The sequence below is a fragment of the Pyxicephalus adspersus genome, chromosome Z (assembly GCF_032062135.1).
Source record: "Pyxicephalus adspersus chromosome Z, UCB_Pads_2.0, whole genome shotgun sequence".
Lineage (NCBI taxonomy): Eukaryota > Metazoa > Chordata > Amphibia > Anura > Pyxicephalidae > Pyxicephalus > Pyxicephalus adspersus.
The window spans coordinates 11,019,743-11,041,852 of record NC_092871.1 but is presented as its reverse complement, the minus strand read 5'-3'; the positions used below and the strand labels follow the sequence as shown (position 1 = coordinate 11,041,852).

General features: G+C 41.8%; 1 protein-coding gene across 2 annotated transcripts in view; it reads left to right on the top strand.

The window, feature by feature from the left end:
• The window catches only part of LOC140343191 (regulator of G-protein signaling 3-like), a 67,407-nt gene that overhangs the window by 1,469 nt on the left and 43,828 nt on the right, over window positions 1-22,110 (top strand). Inside the window, exons 1-2 of one of the 2 annotated variants that reach the window (XM_072429739.1) lie at window positions 4,877-5,483; window positions 21,164-21,604. In XM_072429739.1, the coding sequence (XP_072285840.1) occupies window positions 21,164-21,604 (441 nt within the window). In that variant the 5' untranslated portion in view covers window positions 4,877-5,483. Of the gene's footprint in view, window positions 1-4,876; window positions 5,484-21,163; window positions 21,605-22,110 lie in introns of those variants that run through there. The other variant, XM_072429738.1, reaches the window with a different exon arrangement.

Below are 22,110 nucleotides of genomic sequence, written 5' to 3'. Positions count from 1 at the left end.
TTATTGTTATTATTGGTTATTATTATTAGTATTATTATTAGTTGTTATTATTGGTTAATAATATTGTTGTTATTAGTTGTTGTTATTATTGGTTCTTATTAGTATTGTACAGCTCCTGTACTGCACTAAGTACCCCCATAAACTCTTATTAAAGTTCTGTGTTTGTATACCCCTGATTGTGCCCTCCTCAATCTGATTCTTGGACTAAGCATCCCTTATACACCCTTTTTATTAAAAGTCATTGTTTATAAATTCCTGATTGTGCCCCTAAATGTGTTGTTTACCACCCAGTTCATGTACAAAGTACCCCAACAACATGCTTTTTATTATAGGTTGCATGGTATTTAGACTCCTGATCCCTTCTTTCTCTGTAAGTGCATCACAATTCCAATACTCAGCAACCCTTCCTATGTGTGTACATTTCTTGTATAGTATTCTCATTATTTACCCTTTGTTATTGGTTATTTTCCCTTTCTATTCCTGTTCCTGCTTCCACTGTCACTCCGACTCATTCTATATATTCCTGCATCTGTCAGTCACCGCTCCAAACTATGTTCTGCAATAAGTCCCTATCACTGATCCTGTTCTTCTATTGCTGTGCACACGGCATCCATTAATCCTGCAGCAGCTCCAGACCTTGACCAGTGACCCCAATCTTTGCTCTTGACCGCACAGCGCCCCTCTTATTTGTATATAGCTATTGTATGCTCTCTTGATTTACACTAAATTCCCCCATCCATACATAATTACAAATCATTACACCCCGCACGCTGCTACCTTTGTCCTCTAACTCACCTAGAAGCAGCAAAAGCCTGCAGGAGCCACTGTGTTCCACCTAAACTCTCATTAGCTGCGTATTATCCTTCGGTATGTTCTTGCTGTCCCAGCTGCTCTCAGTATTTTACTGGAAAGCTATTGCCTCTCGGTGCTGACCTGCAGGTCCCCCTTGGCTCCAAAGAACTTCTGTAGAAAATCTCGGTTCTCTGCTATTCTTCTTTCATCCCACACATGCTGCCAACCAATTTCTAAGATAGGAAATGTCATTTATTCATGTGCTTTTAAAATGCATAACGATAGTTACATGACAAAAACAATCACAACTGACCCCATATTGGCCTTTCTCAAACTTTTTAACCCTGAGGAACCCTTGATATAATTTTAGGGCTTAAAGAACTTCTGCTAAAACAAATTATTGGGGAAAAGGTCCTTACCCTTGCCGTGTTGGCTAGAATACGACCCTTATTGAAAACCAAAAAGCATCATACAGCTGGCTTTACCAAGTGGCGTTGGTTTCAGAACTAAGATAACAGAGACTCTTGTTCATAGGAACATCCGATTGTCTCATGGAGTCAGGAAGGGTTTTTTTTTCCCTGTTGGATCAACTATGTCTATCGGGTTTTATATCTGGGTTATGTTTATTTTCGTAGTGGTTGAACTTGATGGACCTATGTCTTTTTTCAAGCAGGAAGAATTCTCTCTTTACAGTGTTGGCCAGAAGACCACCCTTGTAGACAAAAGACCATTAGTGTCATGCAACTGGCCCTACCAAGTAGTATTGTTTCCAGAACTATGCAGGCGTCACCAAATGAAAACCTTTATAGGAACCCTGGTTGAGAATGACTGGTTTATATGGCTTACATGCTCCTTTGTTCCATTGCGACAGCATTGTACGTGATGAGCCCACCTACTCACTAGAAAAAGGTTTCTTGAAATGACTTTAAAAATGAGGTTTACAATGTACTTTTCACACACAGAATTGCAAGCTGTTTCATATTGTAACTTCTGTGCTTCTTAACTGGGACTAAGCAAAAGCATAGTTGCACAATAAGACTCTCTTCCTCTCTGTATGTCTTCTGCACGTTGTTGCTGCACTTATAAAAGCAACTGCAAGGTTTGCTAAATGTAAAGTACATTGCAAGAGTTCTGCACCACTCCAGAATTGGAGTAAGCCTTTACCACTGCTGATCCACAATACTCTTACTATAGAGCAATTATTGTATAGACCTATAAATCCTTTACAAAGCCACCAACCCCCACCCGCTGTACAATCATAATTACAAGGCACAACATCTCTGAATTGTTTCCTACCATTCTCTAACTCATCAGTGATTTATCTTCCTTTAACCTGTCAATAGATTGCTGTTATCTTCCCCATTGTTCCTGTGCTTAGCATCTATAGTCCCTGCTCCAGCAGCAGCCAATACATCTCAGTGGTGACCCCGCTGCACCCCTTGCTTACAGAACCTATCCTTACATGCAGTGATGCAGAATACTCTTCTGTTCTTATAATCGCTATGATCCCTTTGATGCCAGCTCTCTACTCATCCACCATCTCTGATAATATACAGCCTCCATCTACAATGTACATTACCTGCTAGGAGCAGACCACTGTCATGTAATTAAAGATACCATTACACCGGCTGGAGATGGGGATTGTTTGGTTGGGTTTCCAGTTGGGTTCCAAAAGTCGTGCAACTTTTTTTGACATTTCGGCAATTGTAATATGCCCTACTCTGCCAATAGCCATGTGCCGTGTAAAAATCAGCCCAAATATTCAAATGTTTGTCCAGTATAAATGTGCCCAAACATGAGTTTGGGCCTGGTGTGGGTTCATCCAATTTGAGGAGCTTTCATTTTGCTGTTTATTTGTCCCAGCCATTAAACCATTAAACTCCTGATAAAGCGGTTGTTATCCATGAAACGCGTATATATATATATATATATATATATATATATATATATACGAGATATATATTTGAGGTCATATTAATATTTTGGAAGAAATTATATGTATTTATTATTACCTATTATTAAACAGAATTTATATAGCGCCAACATATTACGCAGCACTGTACACTAACATGTACTGAAATGATGTGGAAGTGTCAGTTAATGACCTCACAATAGGTGAAGAATATATTAATGTTTGTTATTATTATCGTAACTGTGATGTTGGAGTTTTAAATAATGTGCATACGATAAAATGTTTTTAATAATAAGAATATTTTTATTCATTAAAGACGCAGGTCTAAAAAGTCCTATATACAATACAGAAGTATTTAAAAAAAAAAGGTTCTGGTTCATCCAAAAACTGTTAAATTGCCCAAGGGCCTGTTTATACTACAGCCATCTGATACCATTTTCAGCAGCTGTGATCCCTATTCTTATTGTGCCTATTAAGCCAAATGGCTCAGATCCCATGCTGCAGCTTGGGAGGGTGATGGTGATCAAAACAAAATCTGTAAGGTTTTGACCACAGTTGCCAATTGGATTCTGTAGCTGCCCAAAAAATGCTCTTCAGCATCCAACGCATTGAGACCTTTAGTTAGCCACAAACAATGTAATTAAATTGTATGATCTCTGAGCAAGCCCAGTGTTAGGGTAGCCCGGGACCCCAATTGAAAGAATGGAGGCTGTGCAGGAAATTGGAATTCTTCATATTTGTCCAGGACTCATTTTTATCTAAATCCGTCACAGTATGCAGGAGCTTACTTTAAAAAGCCATTGGATTTTTTATCCACTCAAACAGGCCTTACATCAGTTTTTGTAATCTATTAAAGATTGTACAATCTGATTATGCACATGCACTTACAATTTATGTTTCTGAGAGAAACCAATAAAGATCACAACGACTTCCAGTGCTGGATGTCTGCCATGGGAATTAAAAGGGGATGTCTCAAGTCCAGTTCCAAAATGCCAAAGTAAGGGTGGAAGTACCCATTCCATAGCAAGAGAAGTGCCAGCCACTATGCCAAGGAGCTCTGATCTAATTTGTGCATTTGTACCTAAGGTTGGAACCTCGATCCATTGCCATCTTGTATATTTCTGGCAGCACCTAATCTATAAATAGTGAAATCCGGTTACTGTTTTCTGCATCCTATCATTTTTATAAAGGTTGTCATAAACAGCTCCATCCATAAAGACGAAGCCCTTCAAGGTTACTCCAGAGACCGATAATGAGTGCTCGTTATTGCTGAGAGTTGTACAGAAAGCGGTGACATGGCCATGCATATGTGTCAGAGCTCATTGTCCTAGGATGTGACTATGTGTGTATGTATATACATTATTCATCCATCCATCTATACATCCGTCCATCCATCCATGCCATAATATACATACACACACCTTTGCTTCATCCATTCACTCACTGTGCTGCATTCCTCCTTGCCGTAACCTCCACACACAGCTCAATGTCACTTTATGTGACGTCTCATAACTTCACGAACCTTACCCACTACATCTGTCACCCGGAGGCATGGAGAGCCGTGAGATTTTAAACATCGTAGAACAATTCCAATTACCCTTTGTTGTCATTTACCTTGTTTTTTAGTATGTGGACGCATTGCAACCCAGGCATCTGTCAACAAGGGTCTGATCATCGGCTACCAAGTACTAAATATATATTCATACAGGGTTCTCCCCAGGCCCTTTTAGCTGGGTGCACCACCCGGCACTTTTCAGCACCCACCCAGCTGTTTTTGGGTGGTTACTAAAGGTTTTTGGTCACAATACAGGGGCTGCCACCCACCTACAATTTCTTCCCACCCGGCTTAAAATTTTTTCTGGGTTGAGCACTGTCATAGTTGACCCTAAGGGTAGCTATAGACAGGCGGATATGTGAATGGGGGTGACAGTGATGAGACATCTGAAGATCATTTTGCTTGCAGGAGGGGGGATAGGAGCTACGGTAAAATATGGCCAAATGACCATCCAAGGGGTGCTATAAGATATATACATAAATAGGAAAATATAAAGAAATCAGAACATAAAAAATGCTTGCTGTAAATATGTATTAGTAAATAGGATAGCGCCAACATATTACACAGCGCTGTACAATCTAGGAGGTGGGGGAAGTATCATACAATAGGAGGGGGATACCATATATCTATATATTTGTCTACACACACACATCCATCACAGGTGAGCATTGTCACGCAGAGGTTGTTTGCGTGCAGTTTGCATAATAGCTAGTTCGTCACTCAATGTTCTTATGGGAATGCAATGTTACCGGTTATGACAATCCATAATATATATCTATGTTTAATTGCCTCGGAAGATAATACTCAGCTATCGGCATTCAGATCTCTCATTCATTTCCCTAAAAACTTCCCAATGCCAAAACAAAAGTGTTCATTTTTGTCTGATGGGTGCCTTACCCTACTCTTCTTGATTTTGGCAGCTGTTAACTCTCACCTGGTGACTGCTAAAGTATTATTGTATTATTAACGATTATCCTTTTTTCTTTTTATTATATATCCGCGCACTATCGGCCAGCTTCTGCCTCCATGCACTCCACCGATGGCTGCGTAGTATTTCCAAGAACAGGTGACAACACTGGGCCATGTCCCTATCATGTGCGTTGTAACTTGTAGTCTCTATTGGAAGGCAATGTGACAAGGTGACAACCTAGCAGCACAATTGGTAACAGCGACAATGCGTTGTCATTCTACATCTGGAAAAGCTTAAAGAAGAATCATCACGGGGTATTATTTTAATAAAAGCTGCAGATTTGCAAATAATAAAAATACCTCTTTAAAGCTTCTCCAGCCTTGCGCAGTTGTACCGGCTTCTTTCATGCACTAAAATTGCTTGGTCTGATTGCACTGCATATTCTGAACTGTGCATTAAACCCTGCAGCAAGTCATACAGAGCCCGTCTCATTTCCTACATGGAGGACGTTATTATTATGACACAGTATTTATAAAGTGCCGACATATTACGCAGCGCTGTACAAAGTCCATTGTTATGTCTGTGGCTGTCCCACAAAGGAGCTCACAATCTAATGTCCCTACCATAGTCATATTTCAATAATACAGTCTAAGGACAATTTTAGGGGGTAGCTTAATACCCTAACTGCATGTTTTTGGAATGTGGGAGGAAACCCACCCAGACCTGCAAACTCCATGCAGATAATGTCCTGGTCATGATTCGAACCTCAAACCCAGTGCTGCCAAGGCCAAAGTGCTAACCACTGAGCCACCATGCTGCCCATTCAGCATTATTTAGACCTGACTGTCCCTTGCTCGCCTCTTTATTCATTAGATTTCAGTTTTGCTAATCAAAGATGCTGAGTATTACACGTGGGCATTGCTCTACCTTCCTGTCCCACCCCACCAACCATTATCTTCCTGTATTTCATAGAGAAGCACAAAGGCCTAGTGATGGTGTCACTAAGCCTAAAACAAGCCATGTCATGAAAACTGCTTATATTTAATACCAGTGACAGCAAAATAAAAGAAGATTAAAATTCAGCTTTAAATTACTTGTTAAAGCTTGCATGAGATTTTACTGATCAGGTTTCCTCTAACAAATCATCATTTCCTCACCGCTTATGGATGTTTTAATAGTTTAAACGTTCCTTGTTTGGTGACCCCTGTGTGCTGCAGTCTCGTTGTTGTTTTGTTGGTATGTTTCTGTTTTTCCGGCACCGTCCCCTTGTGTCATTATCTGCCGCATTCTGCCTGTAGCAATGACTAATATGTCTATAAAATGCTCACACACCACTGGGTTCACTATCTGTCCGTGGTATCTGCACTTCTGTTCATTACGCCTCCCTCCGATCCCTACACTGCGTTATCACCCATTCCATACAGCCGACCGGCTCTGCTCTTATCTGCCAGACCCTGCCAAGGCTCGCATTATTCTGTATGTCACCATATCTGGGTCTTGTCATATTTATGGTGTATTCTATTAAAGTTGAATTCTAAGGGGGTATGTATTTCATGTGGAAAAAATAAATTTAATTTTACATACAGCTAGCATATTCGCCTAAATGTGTCCTGATATTAGCTCCATGCTATCCCCTACACAGCAGCACTGGGGGAAGTGGAGGCATCAAACGGAGGTAAATGGGTTTGCTGCATATATAGGTGTTAATGGGAGATAGGTCACCATATGCTGTTTCTACATATCGGCGTGTCCTTGCACCCACAATGCTCAAACCTAGAATTTTTTTAAACTGGGTTGGAGGAAGCTGTACAGCTTCTGTACTGTGACCCAAGTCTTCACCTAAAAACAGCCGGGTGGTTACTGAAAAGTGCCGGGTGGTGCGCCCAGCTAAAAGGGGCTGGGGAGAACTCTGACCTAGTTCAGGAGAAGTGGTGACACCAGTGTGCTATATTAAGTAGTATTGATTGCTACTTTTTTTTACATTGTACGTTTCAAAAACTCAAATGACCCATTTTTAAAAAAAGTAGTGCTGAGCACATAAACTTACCTTTGCGAGTGGCTGCTCCATCTGCATAGCTCAGTGCTGCTTCTAGTAGAGCGTAGAGCACTGTCACATAACCTTCATCATCAAGACTGCATGTCCTATCACTGCTAGCGCCAGCTATGGACCAGGCATGCATGGCATCCATCCCTAGTGCCAGCCATGTATTCTTCTATAGGCCCAACACAGAAGTGTACACCCAGGGGTGGCCACAACAAGGCTTTATGGGATCCTGTACAGCAGTGGTCCCCAACCTTTTGGACGTCACAGACCACTAAATTTTTTGGACTACAGACCACGAATGCAGGGGGAGCCAGGTCTCACCTACAGGGGAAGAAAATTCCCCCAGAGTGACGTCATGATGCCGAAACCGGCCCATTCTACTATCGCAGGTCTGAGCCACAACCCACCCACTGCCCTGAACCTGCGATGCATACGAGAGACATGGTCCGTGGCTCTGGCCGGTGCGCCCTCCCAAGTGGGGTCCTTCTCCTGACCACACTGGGGGTGCACTTGCCAGAGCCACAGACCACCAAAAGTTTCTCAAAATTTCCCCACAGGTTGGGGACCACTGCTGAACAGCATTGTGAGGAGAGGATTTTCATAAACTGCATGCCAACCAAAGCAAGCAGAAACTATAGTAAGTGTTAACGTCACCAGCACTATATATAATGAGTGAAACTAAGGTCACAATATCTCTAATAATCAATAGCTTGGCTTTGTTCATTGTACTTTAATAAGTTCCTATCTGCCCTTTGTTTTTTGGAATCTATAGGGCGTCGGTGTTCTCCCCAGCCCCTTTTAGCAGGGTGCACCACCCGGCACTTTTTTAGGAACCACCCAGCTGTGTTTGAGTGGTTTACTACAGAGTTGGGTTACAATACAGGGGCTACCATCTGCCTACAATTTCTTCCCACCCAGGTTGAAAATTTTTCTGGGTTGAACACTTGGTGTGTTGGCCGGGATATCAATCCTCTCTCCCTGGTATGCAGAAGCGCAGAAGTAGCTTTCCAAGCTACAAATCCCAGCACTCCATTCACCTCTCTGCCCATTGTTGTGTAAAGAAGAACGCATCCCCGGCACCCCTCAGACTTGCCTCCTCTTTTCTATGTCGAGTCAATGATCTTTATCAATTCTTTAGATCTTAAGGGATTCTAGGGATACATTCTTTCACAATACACTCAACAGTGGGAGAAAACACAATGATGTGAATCTTTGTTGAAGATAGCACTATATAATGTTATCACGTCTTGGGAAACTCAGCAGACGCAAACTGTGCCAACAGATTATTTAGGGAGGGAGGAAGCATTGCTACCTGAGAACAGGATGTGAGGAAAGCAGTTTTTGTTAAAAGTTTTTGGCATGTTTTTACAGAACATTTACTGCAAATACTAAAATGTTAATTAACCTGTATTGCCTAATAATATTTTTATTGTTTTGATTAAACCTTAGTTGTCCTTTAACAAAACCAGTGGTGTCGCCCTCCAGGCTGTCCCCATATTCTCTAGCGGAACTAAACCCTGTATACACTCTTTTGTCTCCATTCTGGACGCCATCTTTTTCCTTCTTCTCTTCTCTGTTCTGACTCTTGGGCATTTTGATTAGCTGGGATAGGATGATAAAATTTCTGGTATTCGGCCCTCCCCTCAGGCACGTTGTCATCACCTTCAATTCTGCCCTCACATTTATCCACCATATTCAGAACATTTCCAGGTCCTGTCACTTTCACCTACGCAACATCTCCAAAATCCGCCCCTACCTGTCCCCTGAGACCACCAAACTCCTTGTACACGCTCTTATCTCCCGTCTGGACTACTGTAACCTCCTCCTCTCTGGTATTCCACTAACCTGACTCTCTCCTCTACAATCTATCATGAATGTTGCAGCCAGACTCATCCATCCTTCCCTCCGCTCCTCCTCCGCTGCATCTCTTTGTAGTTCTCTCCATTGGCTTCCATTTCGCCTTAGAATCAAATTCAAGCTCCCGTGCTTTGCCTTCAAATCCCTACACAGGTATTGTCCCACTTACATTTCTGACCTGATAGAAAAATATTCCCCTAGCCACTCTCTCCGCTCCTCCAATGACCTACTAATGACTTCCTCACTCATAACCTCATCACACGCACGGATACAAGACTTCTCTAGAGCTGCCCCAACTCTCTGGCATGGTCTCCTCGTCCTATCCGGCTTGCTCCTACTTTCTTGCTCATTTAAAAGATCAATCAAAACCCATTTTTTCAAACTTGCCTACCCATCTTCTTCTGTCTTTTGAAACCATCACTGCTTCCCACCACTACATATCTCCCATCCTATTGTGTGTTGCTTCCCCACCTTCTAGAGTGTTAGCTCTTCGGGCCAGGGTCCTCTTCTCCTGTGTCACTGTCTGTATTATTCTGTCATTTGCAACCCCTATTTAATGTACAGCGCAGCTAGGTAAGGCAGGTAACTATGTTTTATTGCATCACATCACTGTCTTTCCTCAATAAAGCCCGGCCTGGTTGCTGTTTTTCAGTGCAGCTTGCAGTGCTCCATTGCAGTGCTAATTATTTCTATATAATGATATAATTCTACAACATTTTCCTTGCATTAAATTTATTTGTCCTAAATTATTTCAAGGGTCCTTTAGGAGCCGGCAGCTTGGGTGTGTGCATCAGCTTGTGAATCCATGAACAAGAACATTTTGCTTAGTAGAACATTTCTATTCATATGAATGAAAAGGAGATAATCATATTCTGATCCGCCTGGTATTCTGTTCCATTGTAGAGCTCCTGGTTGGGGTCTGAGTTATGTTTTTATGTGTTTTGTGAGTAGCTCTAAAACAAATTATTTTACTGGGGGTGGACAGTTTGATATTTATTAATGTAACAACTTTTTCTGGTTGTTGTGGCACATACTGTATACGATGTGATGGTATAATCACGCACTTATGTTATCTTAATAGTAGTTATCGCAATGATAATTTTGTTTTGTTTTTTCTGCACCAGATACATTTCACCTATAGTAAAGGTTTGGGGTGAGGTTTTGGGGTCAGTATCTTTGGAACCTATTTATAAAGAAATGGCGATCTGGTAATTGATCACCAATACTTTGTGTTCCTTGTAAAAAACTAATTGCCACTTTCAGAGCTATGAATGTTGTACAATAATTACTCCAAATGGGCAATTACGTGTAACTGGTCCCCATATTTGGAATTGCCACCTGTAGCTTTTTCTTTCTATTGTGTCTCTTTACGAATGGTCATATTTTTGATAGATGAACCAAGTTGTTTCCTGTAGGGCCAGTTTGCACCACCGTCCATTCATATTGTATTTCAACTAGTTTGATCTCATTCCAACTGCTGATTTGAAAATGGAGCATAGTGCAGGGGAAATCGCCTTATTTATTCATTACGATGTGTGAGCACACAGTCATACTCATGTGAGCCGCTGGTTCATGGGGTGCAGAGGGATTTATTACAAATAAATTCTGATCCTTGTTTATCGGAAAACCCGGAAAACCCATTTCTGACTATACAGATGTCCTCCTCCCCTTCGTTAATAAACATTGACACTCAGTGTTTGAGTTTGACTGGTTCTCAGGCAGGGGGAAACTAGGAACTTTTGCCGTGTGGGGCAATCCCAACCTTCTAGCCCTTCGTAGCCCATTTTGGGGCTAAAAAACGTGTGCCGTAATACCTTATTAGGTTGATTCTACACAGACATTTTTAAAAACGTGTGTAAACGTTCCTACTGCATTTTATATGGGTTTTTTCACACTTTTAGCGTTTTAAAGCTTGCCTATAAAACGCTGTAAAAACGTCTATGCCGCATTTTTCCACGTTTTAACGCATTTACGTTTCAAGTGCTTATAAATGCGGGGGAACTCCCCATTGAAAACACGTTTTTTGGGCATTTTTCATGAACATGCCTCAAGGACACGTCCTGGTGTAGATTAGCCCATTGGAATGCATGGGAATTCCAAACATGGGCTTTTAAAGCCTCCGGTAAAACGCTGGGGAAAACCTCTGTGTAGACCAGGGGTCGGCAAACTCCGGCCTTTAGGCCAGATAGGGCCTAGACAGTAGTCCGTTGTGGCCTAACGCCCCCCTGGTTGATCGGCCTATTCCCAGCCGGCAGGGGTCAGCAACCTGCCACTCTGGAGCCACATGTGGCTCTTGAGCCTCCTTGTTATGCCTCCCTTCCCTATTTACTGCCGCTGGCGTTAACACTTCCGCCGCCGGGGTAAGGGGACATTCCCTCCCCTCTGTAAGCATTTCGGAAAGTGATTTCTCTTCAGGGGCGTTCCTGGTGGGGACCAGAGCCATCAGCAAGAGAGATAGAGTCAGGCCTAGTGTGCCTTCATGACCTCCTAAAATGGCCTAGTAGCCAAAAAAGTTTGCTGACCCCTGGTGTAGACTAAGCCTAACACGATAAAGGTTCTCCACAGCACATGGTGAGACACATTTTACTTCTTGCATTATTGCATTAATTCAGGCTCACAAATATGGTCACATGACACGTCGGAGTGGCGAGGGAAATCGGTTCTGCAAAAACTGTGTATTAATACAATGCCCAAAATGTGTCGCTGATTGCTGGCTTAGCTCTCATCAATATTTGAAGTATCGGGGTCGCCATGTCAACATCTAAAACAAGACTGGCTCAGGGGGGAAATGCCCTCCTGTACATCGTCTCAATTATTATATTATTATTATACAGGATTTATAGCACCAACATATTACACAGCACTGTACATTAAATAGGGGTTGCAAATGACAGACTAGCTTACAATCTAGGAGCCTTCCCTATTGTCGGGGGTATTGTAGGCTGATTTGATCACGCTTTCCTTTTTCTTCAGCCCAGACCCCCTCATATCCTTCCTCAGATCCGGGTCTGCCTTTGTAAACCATCTTCAGGCCTCTGCAATATTCTATGAGCAGACATATATCTGAGCCATGTGTGGTCCTCACGCACTGCTCATCTATAGACTAATACATTATCCATCATTCCTCTCCAGTCCCAGAACATGACTGTGTCACCATCCCTGCACTTCCTGCCCTGCGGCCCTCTCCGCTACCCTGCGCTTTGTTTGCTGTAAGCCATGTAATTATCACTTGGCGATGAACAGCTGTATATTCATGTAAACAATGGGGATGGAAATCAAACATTCACAAGCAGACACATGCATAGTTTTACATATGTGCAGTGGAGCACGGTGCCTGCATGCATGGGGTCCGTGACGTCTGTAAACAACCATCGGATGCATATTTGTCGCTCACACCAATAAACAGATATAAATCTGCCATGAAATGTTAGTTTGTTGCGTGTCTATCAGATGCTGAATTATGTTTTGTGTTCTTTCTGGAGGAGAGGGGGGGCAATGGGCTAAAATTCTTCCAAAACTTTTTAGAGTGAGCATAGAAAGATTTTTATTATTTTTTTGGTATTATATATATTTATTTTTTTCTTTTTAGGGCTTTGTTACAGATTGTCCCACAATCAGTTTTGCTAGAACAGAAGATAGGCTTTGGCCATTTACAAGCCTATCCGGCATTTTTTTTTTTTGGCTATAACCGATTTTGATTTTAGGGTGTATATTTCCAAGAGCCTCAATCAGTCCGGTTGGAAAATTTCTGTAGAATGTAATGCAGTGTTTAACCCAGAATTTTTTTTTAAGCTGGGTGGGAAGAAATACTCGGCAGCCCCTGAATTCAGTAACCATCCAAAACACCCGGGTGGTTACTGATAAGTACCGGGTGGTACGCCCAGCTAAAAGAGGCTGGGGAGAACACTGCAATGGGTATTTGAGACTTCTCGATTGATTTCTGATTGAATTTTGGAGCATGAACTGAGAGAATAATGGAATAATAATCAAGTGATCAATTTTCATTTCTATCAGTCACAACAAATCAATAATAAACAATTGACTGTCATTGATGCCAATGTGTAGTAGTATTAAATGATTTAACCGTCGGCATTTATATTGAGTCTAGCGAATTGTGAATCGCATTGGTCTTTAAGAGAAGGTGGAGGATTGTGCCATTGATTTAAAGCTGGTCATGCTTGTTCCAATCCGATTGTACAATATTCTATAACTCTGCCAACCACTCATGCTGCAGGGGCCTTTCTGGATATAACTGAAATGGATTTGCAACCAGATTGTATTGTATATCCAGTTTACAATGTGTTTGGCAAGCTTTACAATGCATCTTTGAGTCATTTAAACCACTAGCATCCTAGTCGTAAAAACTTAGATGAATTTCTCCACAATGCCTATAGGTGCAGAGGTGAGTGAGGGCCCATCTCTAGGCAAATATTATTCCCTGTCCCCCGTTCTTCTAGTTCTCCCTGCACTTTATTTCTTTCTCTTGTACATCATATAAAAACCTAGAGATGTGTGTAGCGTGTCTCCATTTTTCTTCTTCCTTGACCTTACCAATATAAGTCTCCCCTTACTGGAGTCCAGGGATAAGCTGGGTGATTACCACTTACAACATTGAGGACATTTTGCTAAAGTTAAATATTATTTCACTTATTGGCCTGTTTATTAGTTAATTGTTGTTAAAAATTATTTTTTTTTATATAAAGCAGTGAATCTGACATTCACTGGTGAAGAATCAGTTAATGCCACTGAAACATATAGACACAGACGAATCTCCACCAGGGAATGATTCAGCCAATGTCATATTCACTGCTTTTTAATTAGACCCTGTTAGGATTATATATTAGTTTTTTAATCATACATTTATATTAGGCTTTGCTTTCTTTGAAAAAAAAAGTATAATAATGAGGCCAAGGGGGGGGAGGGGGGCATCGCAGGACCAGAATAATTGAATGTATATGAACAAGACCAGTGTGGGGTTCTTTTGGGCCATGACAGGACCAGATTAGCTGAACAAATCTACAACCCTCAAAAGCCATTAAGAACCCAATAAAGTCACCAGAGTATATTTTAATGTACAAATGAAAGGATGTGCAGGGTGAGTTAGAAGGGGGTGGGATGGGGTGTAATATTTGGCAGGAGATGGGCCCTTACCTCTGCACCTGTAAGCATTGTAGAGAAGATCATCTTCAAAATTTAAACCTGGGGACCCATATTCCCAACACCCCGCTTTCTCTTTTTTTTATGGCAGCAAAGACTTCCCTGCAAGCTTACTAAACAAACATCGGGTGCTAACTAACCCCAACCTGACATCAATGTCTTTGTTGTGATGGTTGAGGGTGAATGCCTTCACAGTACGAGCAGCTACAGGGGTCAGTGCGGTCTTGTAATAAAGCTCCTATGAATATGTAATAAGGTTCAGTTTGCCAGGTACAGGTGCACTTTTTGGTAAAAATCTGTTTATTCATGGCATTGTTTGCTTTTATAAGCTGCTCCTGTTTAGCCTGAAAAGGCTGCAATGCAAGCAAACAACAATGTAATTATATAATAGCCTGTTACCTCGCATAATAACAAGGCTGGAACCGTAATGCCAACAAGCCGCCCTAAAATGGAAAAAAAAAAACACGCCGTATAGCACTTCTGCTGCTAAAACAGGATAATTCAATCTTTCCATTGGTCAGATTCATATTTCCACCCCACCCCCCACCTTCCCGTACCATTACAATTGATGGAGTCTAATGTGTTTAATGGCGGGTTATGGTGGAACCGTTCCCCTCGTTATCCCAGGTGATTGGACACAGAACATAAGACTCAGGGCGAGGGGGATTTTTTTTTCCTTCGGTAAACAATAATTAGTTTTTGTTTTTTTGTTGTATCCCTGACTTAATTATTCCCAGTGGGAGGAAATCAATGGCTGTGCTTATGAGTCAGGTTGGATACAGAATGATATATCTAAGAAAAAAAATATACAATTTATAACTTACAGTGGGCTTAGATTTTTTTTTAATAGGATATATGCTAAGTAATCCTCCTGCCAACACCTTCTGCTGCTCTTTCCAGTAGGGCGGCGCCATTTTTGTTCTGACGTCATCCAGGGTAACCCATTAAGATTCTGGTTTCTGTGCTGTTCTTGTTGGTTGAAAGAAAAATCTGACACAGATCAGACCCTGCTGTTATTATTTGCTGCAAAGTTTCAATGTTACAGTCTGATCTCTGCGGGAGAGGTGACTGAGGAAATACTTTCCCCTGCCCGCAGCAGTATGACAACTTCATCTGAGCATAGGCAAAGTCACTGGGGCCTAAAGGTGGCTTTTTAGTTCATAATTGGGGAAGTTGTAAAGCTTTTTATTCCCTTTTTCAACTTTGCCCATTTAAAGGACTTAAACCTAAGATTCATAGACGGAAATATTCATTGTGACTGACTCATCCCCTATTGGACAGTTCAGTCTAAAGTTTCAATGAGACATACTGAGCCTAAAAGCAGGCAGTGTCTGCTGTGCTGTCTTTTTTTTCCCTCACTAGAATAATACCTGGTGACTATGCCATACAAATCCTTGTTCTGGTATTTCTTGTTACAAGGTTACAATTATTGTACAGCTTTTCTTGGATTGTCACTCTGTCTTATACAATGATGGCTATTCCAACACACATTGCACAAGCACATTCCACCATTAAAGCAGAGGCATGTTTTATGGATGCACATTCCTTTTGCAAACAAAATATCTTCCAGGGTTTAAATCTAATTTAACAACCCTTAACCCACGCTGCACCATACCGTACAGTACATTCACACCTGTGCATCGTAGTGAACTAAAAGACAGGTGCTTTGTCTCCAGTGTCTATGGGTGGCATTATTAATGTACCAGGGTGGGTATATACTGCACAGTGTGGGGCATATTCATTGTTGTGCATTATAACCAAACACAGGAGCAGAAGATGACAATTAATATTATTATTATTATTATTATTATTAATAATAAATAGGATTTATATAGTGCTAACATATTACGCAGTGCTGTACATAAATAGGGGTTGCAAATGACAAACAGATACAGACAGTGACACAGGAGAAGGGAGGGGACCCTGCCCCAAAGAGCTTACAATTTATCGTACATAAATGACTGAGACAACCATAACACGTGGGAAATGCAATCTTGCCATAGGAAGCCATTTCAGACTTGCGGTGAACTGCAGCGTTCTTTTGCAGGTTGAACCGTAGCCCCAACTTCACTTGAATAGGAGCAGTCAGAAACCAAGTAGCTGCAGCAGATTGTGGCGCGGTTCCAAAAAGTGGCAAAATATATTTGGCCATGTGATGATATTGGAAGAACTATGCTGTGGCCCCAACCATGTGCAAATGTGTGGCTCAGTATGCTGCTCCCAGGCTCAGCGGCAGTTTGCTATGTGCATGGGCGAGGCAAACCATGCAGCTATGAATGGGGCAAAAAAGTGGCAATAGTGTGGACAGCAAAGGTGCCCAAGTGAAAAAAGGAGATGGTTCAATTTGAATCATTTTAAAAAAAATTCTATTTATTGCTCAGTCAAAAGTCTCTATATTAACCATAAGGCAACCTGCATGCAAGTAAATTCATCAACAGATCATATGTGGCCAGCATTGCTAAGAATGTGTTAGCCATCATTTACTAAATATGGGTGGAATGGAGCGGGGTTCCCTTTTACTGCTAGCCACATTTACATCAGAGTGGCTGGAGAATCATACATTCTGCGGTGTCAGTCTGTCCGTCCTGTGTAGGGATAGGAAAGGTTTTCTCAGGACTCGGACATTCCTTCCAGGAGGGAGGTGAATGCATTTGTTCACATGACTGCAGCTCCAGTCAATTTTTCTGTCGTTTTGCTTGGCTGCTCCGGCTTGAGTTTCCATCTTTCTGGCCTTTGTAAGCCTTTAATTAGCAGTGCTGAGGCCGGGCTGGACAAGGAATCTTCTTTCAGGGTATATTTCAGTAAACAGAGTGCAGCGTTGATTTAGCAAACTGCAAAAGTTCCCCTCACATCGGACTTGTAGGCACTTAACTGTTGACAAGCGGCTCTGATCTTACACTTTTTTTGTTTACTCTGGCTATGTGACAGATTAAGGCGTTGAGCAATGGAAATGGCATGAATCAATGGCGTCATTCTTGTGCACCTTCCAGAGTTCTAAAAAAAGAAATATGGCCACGCTATATGAGGGTTCCAGCTTCCTGGCTGTCATGCCAATCCAACAAAGTCAACATTTTGGATTGCTAACCTTTGCCAAATATACAAAGTCTTTTATGGAGCTGCACAGTCCGGACCCTGGACTGAATGGAGGGTGCTTGTAGTCAGGTCTGCCATTGGAAATCATTGGGCCGCATGCTAAGAAAATTTCTGGGGCCCCCTAACCCCTGTCTAAAAGTTCCAACATTGCAAAAGTCAAACTCTTTTTATTAGGGCCCAGGACAGAAGTACCCCTTGTCAATGGCGACCCTGTTTGTAGGCACCACCAAATATGTTGAAATGCAAATGCAAGATATTGGCTTTCAGAGGAAAACTTCCTATTTGCTTAAAAAAAAAGTAAATATAATTGTTACAAAAGCTGCCGATTTTCTCTTGGGAGGAAAACATACTTGTCATGGTTGTATTGCTGCACTTGACCCTTTTGGGTATACTTAACCTCACTTCCTGTTCCTGGGAAATAATGGGTGAGGTTGTCACCAGGATGAGAAAACACGGATGGTAATATAACCCTGGCAGAAGTTTTAACCATTTGCCATTTCAAGTAAATGTGTAAGCGAAGATCCGTGGCAACCATCTGCAGGATGATCCACTCTCTGGATCATTGCCACCCACCTGTGCATGCTCCATTTTCAATTTCCAAAGAGCCTTAAATAGATACATATATACATAAATATAGATATATGAGTTTGTATTTCTGGCTTTATATGGATATGTGTTTATATATATATATATATATATATATATATATATATATATATATATATATGTGTTTATATATATATATATATATATATATATATATATATATATATATATTTTAAGGAGGTCACATGATCTCAAATGCTCCAAGCCATTGTGCATACAGCTCTGAATAAGACGCCTGACCTTTGCCCTCAGTGCGTGATGAATAAAATAAATGAAATTACTCGGAATAAAAATATGAAAATATGGTATGTTGTTTAGATTCCAGTAATTTATGGATGACTAGTTTATATCCATGTTCCCAGCATATATATAGATCCATATGAAAAGTTTACATACAAGCAGAACTAAACTTTAAAAAATTGTGATCATGCAGGTCCTTTACTGCAGAAAAGACAGGTGATGTCCCTACTGCAATAAAATAGCTTTAGGTGCCTGATCACAATTTTTTAAATGTGTACCTGTCCGTTTTGTCACAGGTGTCATCGCCTTTTCTCCTGTTCCTAGTTCTGATCTTCAGCTGCCTTGATTGGCCAGGCTGGGATGATGTAACTCCCATGCATATGCGCGGATACCTGGCAAATCCCATCATGATACGCCTCGCTGTGTTTTCTTATCAGGCATGTTTTCATGTATTTTTTTATTGCACCTGAAATAATGAACCTGCCCGATCGCAATTTTTTTTTTTTGCGGATTTTAAAATCAGAATATGAAATGCAATTGTCAAAATAGGGAAAAAAAGGAAAAAAAATGTGAGTCTCGTCAAAGATAACCCACAGGTGAATGTTCTAATAATAACATACAGAAATAACTAGTTAAATTATGTTGTTTCCCTGTGAAGAAGGCGTTCATCAATCATCCAGGTAAGTATCTGATGTTGGCGTATCATTGTACTGATATCACAACACAGGGAGATTTTCATTGTCCTTTCTCTCCACAAGCAAAGAAACATTTCCTTATTTTTGTATTTCTTTCACCGGCCGCCCATATTCACTAAGTGCCTTGTATATTCTCCTTCCGTTTATTCCCTCCATACACCTGTCTGTCTCACCTGTCCTGGATCCCGCTCACTCTACACCCCCAGGGCTTTGTTTGTCATGTTTTGTGTTTTTATTGCCATGCACATGTACAAACACACTTATGTTTACATATACAAAGGGAACTTTTACAGACAACAGTCAAATAAGAGATCAATATGTGATTGTGATTAGTTTAGAGTCAACAACTTTTGTGTGACTTGTATATGTACAGGGCAGGGGATGCATTTGCTTGTTAAATACACTGGTTCTACTTCATTCTTAGCAGTGCTATAGTGGCGTCCTGATTTATTAAAGACTGGAGAAGATATATCCTGGGAAAACCTGGGTGACCCATCAAGCTTGGAATGGATTTCTAAAAGTGGACCTAAACTACAAAAAAAAAATGACTTTAAATAAAAGGCTTGTCTACCCCTTTATGTGAAGTCAAAATTTTAAGTGCAACACCCTTTTTTCCAAAAACAAAAAAGTGTGCAGCACATTCCCTTTCTGAATGGAAGAGCAAAGCTTCCTGGGATACCTACGTCACGCATCCCGGGAGTCTCTTGTCTGCTCCTTCTGCGCATACCCTGATTCCGGACATGCGCAGAAGGAGCCCTTTTATTAATGGAACAAAAAATTGCTGATTTCACACATGTGCAAGATCGGCAATCTTTTTTCCTCATCTAAGTCACCTGGTCTGGCGCCTGTGCAGTGCGAGATAGGGTGACACAAGAAGAAGAACCCGGAAGAGGATTGCGCGCCCAGCGCTTTGCGCGTGTCTGAAGGCGTTTAGTTAAGTCAAGTGCTATTAGTTGGTAAGAGTTTTCAGTTTTCTTGGATGAGATTCATTCCAGGTCTGCTGGTCAACCCAGGTTCTTCCATGTCTTCTTCAGTCTTGGTGGTTGTACCTTTCCTTTTCCTCTATCGTAGTTTAAGGAATTACTCTAATTTCCCATGAGGTGATCTATGTACATTTCAAGGATTTTACCACACTTTTTTGCAGGTTCCTGCCTGTTATCAATCTGAAAAAAGCTGTTTGTCTGACCATGTCCCTAACAAAATGGTTCCTAAATTAGAGGGTTTCATCGTAAAAACCTAGTAGACTCTATGTATTCTGCTGAAGAAAGCTTTAGTGTCCCCATTCCTTAGAAGTAATTGAGCTGTAGATGGCATAAGGCCAACATAAGGTCCCAGGTTCTAGTCTTGACCAGGACACCTTTGGCACCTGGGCTCTGTGTTGCCTTCCACATCCCCAAAAACCTACTGGTAGTATACCTGGTCTTGGACTATGTTGATGACACATGACTTTGGTAGGGGACTTGACTATCCTCTGAGAGAGTTACATGACTACGGAAGCAAGTTTCTGATACAGGATATATTAATATTGTTCTGGTCCGGGGTTGGGCTGGCCGATAGGAGGACCTGAAAAAACTCTGGTGTGTCCCAGTCATATGCCCCCAAAATTATGGCCCCTGCTTCTCCAACAATAAATGCCAATGTGCCAGGAAAGCTATGCATTCTGGTAAGCCCTTCTTCTCACTTCCTCTGGTGGGCCAATATCTCTACTCCAAATCTTGAGTAGATTGTCTCTAAATAAATTTAAGAAGGGGACACACACTCAGTGGTTTGTTTCTACTGTCACTGTTCTATGCTTCTTTGCATCACTTCTGGTCTCAAATACTCAACAGGAGACAAGAGTCAATCTCTCCAAAGTGGGAGAAATCCCATCTTGGAGAGTTGTCACCTATTGGAAGATCTCCTCTCTACTTCTGATTTGGTGACAGCTGAAAATGTTGGGTCTTCTTTCATAGTGGGTCTCCCTAATGTAGACACAGATGGCAATGAAAACCTGCCAAGAGGTCTAACCTATTCAGACCTAAAGAAAAGCTCATGGCTTTACATGGCCTTTAAGTGGCAGTTGATGCTTTGTCACATGACAGCTAATAATTGGTTGTAGGCCCTAGCCAATGGAAGGCCTAAGTTCAACTCCAGGTTTCATGAAAATCCTTCAAGCCATCCTTTAACGCCCAGTCCACTGTACCTCTAACTGCCCCATTCTTCTTAATGAGCTGCTATGCCATAGACACACTGCTATGCCTTGTGTGAAGTTACCACATGACTACAAAAAGAATTTTACCAATCTCTTCTCTGTCCTCCACAGATGCTCCATGTGTTTAACCCTCTTCGCAAGTCTGGCAGTGACACCTGCCTTTCTCCTGATAACCCTCAACATTGGAAACGTGTAGCGATTCGAAGACCCCCTCCTGCTCACAATCCTGACCAATCCTCCCAAAAAGGGCCCTCTTTACCCATCCCGGAGGTGCGGGTGGAACGTTCGTTCAGTGCTGGTAACTTGGTTTGTGATAGCGATGAAGAAGAAGGGGCAGATGGAAGAACTCTGGGGGTGCCCGGATCCATGTGGAGGACACGGAGTGAGTCTCATTTGGACACTGGAGGCAGAGTGGAGTCTCTAGGGGAAAAGGGCAAATCTGGAAGTGGGTGGAGCTTACCATCACCGAAAACCCTGAGGAAGAAGAGGAGGGCAGCAAAAGTTTCAGCAGCAAAACATAATCTTCTGTCATTTTTTATGGGATCCTTTAAGGTAAATTAAGGGGTGACTTGAGTGTTTATGCCATTTATTGTTTGAATTAGCAGAAATCAAAAATAGAGGGATCCTACCTCCTATAGAGTGATACAAAAGAAGTGTGCTATGAGTCTGTTCTTTTTCCTGCAAGAGACATGGACAGATGAGCTTTGAGTCTGTCCTTCCTCCTGCAGGGTGACTCAGAAGGAAGGGAGCTTTGAGACTGTCCCACCTCCTGCAGGGTTACACTGATGGAAGGGAGCTAGGATTTTGCCTCCCTCTTCCTGCAGGGTAATCCAGGCGGAATGCCTCCTGCAGGTGATCCAGTCCGAGGGGGGCTAGCTTCAAGTCTGCTCTCCTCCTGCAGGGTGACAGAGGCAGGAGGGAGCTTTGCCTTTAGCCCTCTTCCTGCAGGATGACACAGAAGGAAGGTATGTGTCTGCCCCTTCTCCTGCAGTGTAACAGACAGGTGGGAGCTATGTCTCAATCCCTCTTCCGGCAGGTGACTTAGACAGCCACCCTCC